Raw genomic sequence first — 8,373 nt, 5'->3', positions numbered from 1 at the left:
TAACATTATTAGCTCAGGAGCTAATGCTAAGTATAAGTATATACTGTATAAGTATTAACTCAGGCATTGACGCAAAATTTAAGCTGACGTTCTCCTTCCATGAAGCAGCTAGTAAACGTCGTCATTTACTCTGCATTCTTTGTGGCGTAAATAATATGGTGCTCTTCGTGTGACCTTTTTTTTCCAGTTTAAAAGAATTAAACAGCTTAGACTGTTTCAGGATGACTACATTCAGAGCCACATTAGTAAAAAAACAACTTTCCTGTTCGTTTTGACCCAGTTAGAGTCCATCACTGTAGTTTTGCTGGTGATTGTTATTCGTGAGCCTCTTCCACGTTATTTTGTGACGTTCTGCAACATAATGTTTCAGTTTTGCTGGCGCTTCACACAAACACGCAGTACTCAGGTCACGGTGTGTCGTCATTCAAAGCACCAACCTTTTTTTTAGCAGCATCTATTTAATCAATGAGTGACTCATTCATAAAAACAAGGAAAAAAGGAAATTCTGAGTGCTTTGAACTCTGTGACCTTAAATGTCTTGCAGCAGTCAAGCCTGTGAGTGTGATTTTATTAGATCACGCCACAGCTTCGTTATCTGTCTGTCAGCACCTGTTGGCTTTAAAGAGGTGAAACAGGAATGCACGTTCTGTCAGAGCTGGCTTGTGTTTTTGTGATTGCTTTGATACTACAATCAAAAGGTTTTTTTCTTTTCTTTCTTTGCTTTAGGGGTGTTTTCCAGTCCCTTGTATCAAAGCATTTTCCTTCAGAGAAGCAGAGAAGGGAGAAGGCACCAGGGAATAAAAGAAAACGTAAGTAAATTAAAGGCTTGTAAATGTTATGTACCACCTTTTAGCGCTCACATTAGGTGATGCTAATGACTCTCAGCTGCTAGTACACCTAAGTTTAGTTCAGTATCTGGTAAATTGGCTAAGTAATAACTATCAGAGCTGCACGATTGAGATTTTTTTCTAACCCTGCAATATTTCTTATAATATGAAAAAATACAGGAATTTTCAACAATCGACTTCAATAAGGGCCACATCCGGCCCGCCTAGCTTTACGCGATGGTTAAARTGTTCTTGTTCTGCTTTGCGTTTTTCATTTCAACCTCCCTTTGTATCTCCCAATCAGGGAAGCCCAGAGTTCGTCAGGTCAAAGTGCCCAAGCACACAGTGGACAGCGGCGGCGTGATCAACATCTCAGACGACAGCAGCACCGACTCGGACGGCATGGACACAGACTCTAACTCCTCGCCAGATTCCCTGCAGGACAACGACGACGTCATCTTTGTTCACCACACCAGCTGCCAGTCAGGTGGAGGTTTCCCCCTTGATACTGTAGCTTCGTTCTGAAGCCTCGCAAGTTTAAGATTTGTGTTTCTCACTTGGGTTGGGCGAATAAACGAATGAAAGTTTACCTTTTGAGCCTTAATTAAAAGTCAGTACAGGGCTTTAGAGAATCGATACAGTATCGGGAAATGAAATATTACAATATTTTCAGGGTATCGATTTCTTAGTGATTTGAACCAGTGGAGAAGTGGTTCTGAGTAGTGCGGTTGACTGAACTGAGGATAAACTACATACAGGTGGACGGGGGGCTATACGCAGCATGCCAAGACATAGGTGATGGTGAGATTACTTGGTCTGTCGCTCTTTCCAAAAAAAAAACCTGCTGTGTGACTATTAATTGTATTGTTGGACTGCCGATGGCTTGCCWAAACTTCTTTCACTCTTAACCAGGTCATAGAGTTATTGTTGCGCTCTTCTTTGTCTTCACAGCCAGGATAGAGGAAATGAAGCAGAGCCTCCTCAATAAAATATCAGAAATAGGAAAAGAACTACCTCTCAACACGTTGGACGTGCTCATTGATAAGTTTGGAGGACCAGATAAAGTCGCTGAGGTATGAATTTAGCTGTCAATTTATTTATTTACTCTTTTTTTTTTTGAAGAGTACGTTTGCAGTGATAATTTATGTGCTTTTTTTTTCTTGTTGTTCTCAAAGATGACGGGCCGTAAAGGCCGTGTGGTGCGACGTCCGGATGGCAGCGTACGCTACGAGTCGCGGGCCGAGCAGGGCTCCACCATAGACCAGATCAACATCAAAGAGAAGGACCGCTTCATGACCGGAGAGAAGGTTTGTTGCCGGTGGACGCTGGCTCCATCTTGGTGGTTTGATTTGCTGTGGTCATTTCTAAAGGCACCTTTTTTCTGGCTCCTCCGGCAGTTGGTGGCAATCATCTCGGAGGCAGCTAGCTCTGGGATTTCCCTGCAGGCAGACAAACGAGTGAAAAACCAGAGGCGCAGGGTCCACATGACCCTGGAGCTGCCTTGGAGTGCAGACAGAGCAATTCAGCAGTTTGGTACGTCAAGAAATGTTACCTCACACTGGGACAATTAATTTATTTAGAACAGGACTTTTTGGTTTTGTATTAAAGGTTAAAGGTTTTCCCCACAGACCAAAAACATTTAGAATAGGTTTCCTTCAGGCCTAGGCCTCCTTTCTAAAAGAGGTATATGATCTCAGTGGGGTTTTCCTGGTTAAATAACAGTTAAAAAAAAGTTTTGCTTTTTTATAATTAGAAGAAAAACTTTGCACAAAAACTTTTCTGACCTTTCAAAGCATATGTTAGATGTAGCTATTATTGTCCAAATATCAGTTCTGTTGGAAAAATTTCTATCTGACATGACTTAGTGTTACCCAGCCAACCTCTTAGGTGTCATTTTTGTTTTAAAACCAACAAACCTATTGAACAGTGTCCCAGACAACCAGCTCAGTCATACTGTACCTATGTACGCAAAACCACATGGGAAAATTAGTGTTGTCAACTCAGCCTCTCCAAAAAAGGGGACAACTCTGCGGGAGGCGTGGCCTARTGATGTAATGCATCAATTGTGATGTCACCACACAATATTTCTTATTTCCCCAGCATTTGAGGTACATCCCCCTAAACACGATTTGTTCTTGTTTCTGTTATTYCCATGTKACGTGATTGATTAACAATTTAAAACAAATTGGCCRAAAATACAGGACATCCCAGCTAATACGAGGAAGTTAGCAGCCCTACTCGAAATGTCCATAGCTAAAAGAATAGTTAAAAGAATATAGCTAAAAGAGATGAACAGATAGTTAAAAGAAGAAAACACTAACAAACATGTGAGTAAAACTAAAATATAGCTAATAAAAGTAAAAAGATAGCTAAAAGCTAAAAGAAGAAAATACTAGCATGTATGAACGAAGCTAAAATGTAGCTAAAAGAAGCTAAAATATAGCTAAAAGAARAAAACACTAGCAAACACAAATGAAGTGAAAAGATATCTATAACCCAAAAGTAGCAAAATGCTAGCTAAAGTCTAAAAGTAGCAAAGCATTAGCTTAAAACTACAAATAGCAATAGGGTAGATAAAATATGAGAAAGTAAGGTAGATGCTAAACATAGCAAAATGCTAAGTATAAACAAAATGTCAATTAAACCTAAAAGAAGAAAAATAATGGCTGAAGGTTTTTTGTTTTAGCTGTTTTCATTTGTGGGGTCCCCACAACAAGCAAACTGTCATGGAGCATTTGGCAATTGTTTTATGGCCCATGCCCTTCCTGATGCAACCTGGACTCGTACCCACAGTCTCAGGATTGCAGGACTGTGGCACTCACCGTTGGGCTAATGTGGTCCCAAAAAGCTAAAAGTAACAAAAGGCTCACCTAAAGCTAGCAAAGGTATCTTGCTTAAAGTATCAAAATGTTAGCTCAAAACTAAAAGTAGCATAAAATGTGGGGTTGGGGGCCTCATAGACAGGCTGAAGGGAAGTCAGATGTGGCCCGCGGGCCGCCAGTTGCCCACCCCTAGCTTAAATGTAAAAATGAAGCAAGCATGTTGAAGATTTCAAGGAACACACCGTTTATCAAAGTTCTGAAGAGATCTTAATACATTTCTGTAAGAAAAAAAAGTAAATAAAGTTAAAGATTTCAAAATGTATAAAAGTTACAAATACCCAAACTTTAAACAGTGAAATATCCTGAACAAACCAAACATTTGGAGACCAGAGTGTGTGAATAGCTAAAASTGTGTTGAAGTAGTTACAGAACACTATAACAAAATTACAGCATGAACAGGGAAACAGTAGTGTGAATGCTGACTCGGCATTTTGCTTTCTCTTGTGTCTTGGCAGGTCGCACTCACCGGTCCAATCAGGTGACGGCTCCAGAGTACATCTTCCTCATCTCCGAGTTAGCTGGAGAGAGACGTTTTGCTTCTATCGTGGCTAAAAGGCTGGAGAGTCTGGTAAACGCTGACTCCGTGTGTTTGTGTTTGACTGGATGTGCGCTTGTTGCTTTGCCCCACATGAAACATAACCATTTATTTTTAAGAGAATAAAATCTGTCTCGGGGGTACAGTTATCCTTTTCGTATTGTTATAATGCRCAACTTGAAAAGAGCTGTTTTACTGTAAACATATTTAATGTTTGCTTATTGTAGTTATGACTTCATTTCTCTGTCCTTCCTGTTCACTGGAAGGTTTTTTGCTTAAAGTTTGTCCACAAAACCTCTAAATAGTCTGCTTTTTTTCACCACTTTCTACATCGTATTAACAAAAAAAAAAACCCTGAAAAAGTAAAAGAACTTGTCTAAATGATTAATAAGACTGCAGTTATTTTTTCCCGTCATTATCGATGCATTTCTGCACCGGCAGTCAGCCGTGTCCATGGTGACACAGCATGACAGTTGTTTTATGGGGAAAAGGGCGAGCAGAGCAGGATGCGAGGGGATGGGGGTTCTAGGAAGTCGTTCCTGCATTTGCCAACAGTGTGTGGTAAATATGTGTGAAGCATGGGTCACGTCTCACACGGCTGCCTGATGTAACGTTTCAAAAGACAACAGATTCCAACTGCGTGCCTCTGGAACAAGCAGGTCAGGAAGGAAAGATGTTTTGTATTTTTATCCCGGGTGTTTTTTGTTTTTGTTTTTGTTTTGTTTTTCCTTTCCAGCAGCTGGCTTTTCTGTTGGCTTGGATTTGTCTAAAATTTCCTTCAGCTGTCGAAGTTTTGCATCTAAACTCAGTTTTTTACCAGCTGACCCAACCTCTCAAAATGCTAAAAGGGAGTGTTTATAAGCTGTGAATTATGGGAAATATTTAATACCAGCCAGCGTAAAAGCCAATCTAATTTTGTGTGTGTGTGCATGTTTTTGTCGTGGGGATTTTTTTTTCCATATGGGGACTAAAGCTCGGTCCCCATAAGTTTAAAGGCTGGTTTGGGGTCAGGGGTTAGGATTAGGATCAAGGTGTAAATTGAGTTTAGGTTTTGGGTCGGCTTATAGAAATGAATGGAGGTCAATGCAAAGTCTCCATGAAGATAGAATAATAAACAGGTGTGTTCATTTGCTTTTCTGTAAGTAAAATATTGAATGAAACACTGAACATGAATGAAATGAATCATTGCATATTCATCAAAACTGATCCAGTTTTGTATTCAGCACAGCTAAAGATGGCTATAACTCAGTCACTTTCACAGCTCCTGAGCTCATGTTTGATGTAGTMGTAGCTAGGAGTCRTCCCCTGCTCTTACTCAGAGTGCTAACAGATAGTTTGAAGCTTTGGCATCAACTCTTGGTGTTGAACTTTTCAATGTGCAAAATGTCTCATGAACCACTGGGTGATTTTTTTACAACACTCCCAGAAAGTAACCATTAGATTACATCAACAACTGATCCACGTTTTGGTGTCAGCCCCATTCAAGATGGCCTCCAATGCTAAGTAAATTTAGTAAACACAAGAATATCTATAAACCAATCATTTTACAGCTGTTCAGCTGCTACTTTGRTGCAGTAGTAGCTGAGAGTCATCCCTAACAGACTCAGAGTGCTAATATATMTCTCATGCAAAAATGTTTGGCACACATTTAGCTGATATTTTATTTTATTGTAAAAATGTAATCATTCAATTACACAGGGAAGCTCAGATTCACGTGGGGGTTATGTTCTTAGAGTACCTGCAAATTAGGGTTGGGCATAATCGTATCGTCTGCAATTAATCGTCAGAAAAACATTAATCGATTAGTTTTTAGCACTTGACGGTTAATACGATTAATGCCACCAGGCAGACTGACTGGAKATTTCCCCGGTCAGTCCGCTTGGTGCTCCTCTCCGCTTCAAACATGACGAACATTTAAACAAAAGTTCTGTAATTTATTTATCAACACAATTTAAAATTTGAAGTATAGCCTGAAGTCTGTGATTTTGACACAGTTTGAAAAAGATTTTTACGAAGAGCAAATCTTTCCCTATAAATTGGTCATGTGACTAGGACATAAGGGTGTCCAGGGACTCTGGGGGATTAATCGTCAAATTAATCTTTATGGGCTAAATAATTATCGTGATTAATTTTTTTGCCAATATCGCCCAACCCTACTGCAAATTGTGAATAAACATGAATATTGGATGTGGTCCAAAAAAAAAACCACGAAAGCTAAAGAGTTAGCAGCTGCACACACACTGTTAGAAGGTGGAAATGCTGTGCTCTGTGCAGAGCGTGCCAACAAGGCATGCGTCATGTACTACTGGATTGTTTTTTTATGGAACTGAATTTAAGATTCATGTTATTGAAAACTTTAGGGGAAAAAATTTGTCATTCCTCACTGTACAGAATTTACTGTATTTCCAGTTTCTGCAGTATCACAGGGATTACTGCAAACTACTAGTAGTTAGGTTCCATGAAAAAAATCTGCGAAAGACTGAAATCCGCAATTTTGTGTCTCAACAACAGAAATGAGTGTGTTTATCAGTATTTTTCTGAAGCTGTTAAAGGCTGAAAACCCAGTGCATACAATAGAACTAATAATAAACCTCCTGTTGATCCACCACAGGGAGCGTTGACCCATGGAGACAGACGAGCCACTGAATCAAGAGACCTGAGCAAGTACAATTTTGAGAACAAGGTTAGCACATTCAGAAACATTTTATATAAAAATGGTGTTAAATTTGAAGCTTTAAATGTTAAAATATGTTGTTTTTAACAGTAAGAAACTTTTTTTTTCAGTATGGTACYAAGGCTCTCGATAAAGTTACCAAAGCAATCCTTGGCCACATAGAGAACAAGGTGCCCCCTCCCAAAGGATACCCTGGTGGCGATGCCAGATTCTTTCAAGGTACCTTTTAAGCTTTCATTTCATTTTACGTCTTCAATCGTTTCCAGAGTTAAACCAGTAACAGTTTTGTTTTGCTTTATTTCTAGAAATCAAAACGGGAATGATGCACGTGGGCATCATCTGTAAAGAGCCTCGCTTTGGGATTAGCACTGAAAAAGGTACAGACAACAGACAAAACGTTTAGCTCAGCTGTGTTCAGGTGTCAGATTTAAACCGTGCAATGCTTTTCTTTGCTGTCTCAGACTGCAGCATCACTAAGTTTCTAAATCGCATCTTGGGCCTGGAGGTCCACAAGCAGAACTACCTGTTCCAGTACTTCACAGATAACTTTGACTATCTGATTGAGAAGGACAAGAAGGAGGGCAAATACGACATGGGAATTCTGGGTATGGTCTCAAAACACACCAAACAAACTGTGTAAATCGTATGGGAAATGTCTCGTCATTTGTTTYTGTATTTCAGTTGGTTTGTAATCATCTCCTGTTTGTTTTCTCACGACTCTTCCAGATCTTGCTCCTGGAAATGATGAAATTTATGAGGAGAAGCAGGAAACGTTCTTGACGGCTGGGAATCCTCAAGACGGACAGGTTGTTCTTTATAAGGTAGGCATCACATGGTCTGCTGTCAGCTGTAGGTCAGCAGAGGATCTGTGCCCTCAGCTGTGAGACTCTCGTTAGGGTACAGATAACCATGTGAACGCTGACTCAGCATTTTTTTCCTGTAAAATTTCTTCTGAATATTTTTTTAGACGTTCTTTTTTTTTTGTTGTTCAGCTCGCTCAGGACATGTATTCAATGACTTATAGTTTTTGTAACTTTTCAAAATACTTTTTGTAAACTTTTTTTACAAATATTTYCTGAATAGTAATACACTGAGATCTCTTCAAATAGGTTGTTCTCTTTAAAATCGGCTTCACTTGCTCTATTTTTGTCTACTTTTAGCTTTTAGCTACCATTCTGCTTCTTTTCAGCTAGTGTCCTGTAACTAGCTTTTTAATAAGCCCACCTGGGATGGGGTGCTTGGGTCTTACCAGGGGGGGACACAATGTTGCTCTATGGATTTGGTGGAACTAACCATGCAATGCCTCATTGCACCCTGGATTGCACCCTAAATTGCTCAGGGGTCCAGAGTTACACAAACCAGCAGCTCAGGGGCTCGACATCCATAGAGGAGGGGGTGCACCTCATGGGGGAAACACTGCATTATGTAACAAAACGAGAACTATTATCTTTTACC

The 8,373-nt window shown here is 39.8% G+C and overlaps 1 protein-coding gene across 4 annotated transcripts in view; it reads left to right on the top strand.

The window, feature by feature from the left end:
* The window catches only part of sbno2b (strawberry notch homolog 2b), a gene marked incomplete in the record, with an annotated part of 100,437 nt that overhangs the window by 85,070 nt on the left and 6,994 nt on the right, over window positions 1-8,373 (top strand). For all 4 annotated transcript variants that reach the window (XM_014016760.1, XM_014016759.1, XM_014016758.1 and 1 more), the window contains 10 exon segments: window positions 1,132-1,314; window positions 1,779-1,900; window positions 2,003-2,134; window positions 2,225-2,360; window positions 4,165-4,277; window positions 6,856-6,927; window positions 7,029-7,137; window positions 7,224-7,295; window positions 7,380-7,523; window positions 7,645-7,739. In XM_014016760.1, the coding sequence (XP_013872214.1) occupies window positions 1,132-1,314; window positions 1,779-1,900; window positions 2,003-2,134; window positions 2,225-2,360; window positions 4,165-4,277; window positions 6,856-6,927; window positions 7,029-7,137; window positions 7,224-7,295; window positions 7,380-7,523; window positions 7,645-7,739 (1,178 nt within the window).

The sequence above is a fragment of the Austrofundulus limnaeus genome, unplaced genomic scaffold (assembly GCF_001266775.1).
Source record: "Austrofundulus limnaeus strain Quisiro unplaced genomic scaffold, Austrofundulus_limnaeus-1.0 Scaffold153, whole genome shotgun sequence".
NCBI classification, from domain to species: Eukaryota; Metazoa; Chordata; class Actinopteri; order Cyprinodontiformes; family Rivulidae; genus Austrofundulus; species Austrofundulus limnaeus.
The sequence above is the reverse complement of the archived record's forward strand: the minus strand, read 5'-3'. Positions and strand labels throughout refer to the sequence as shown.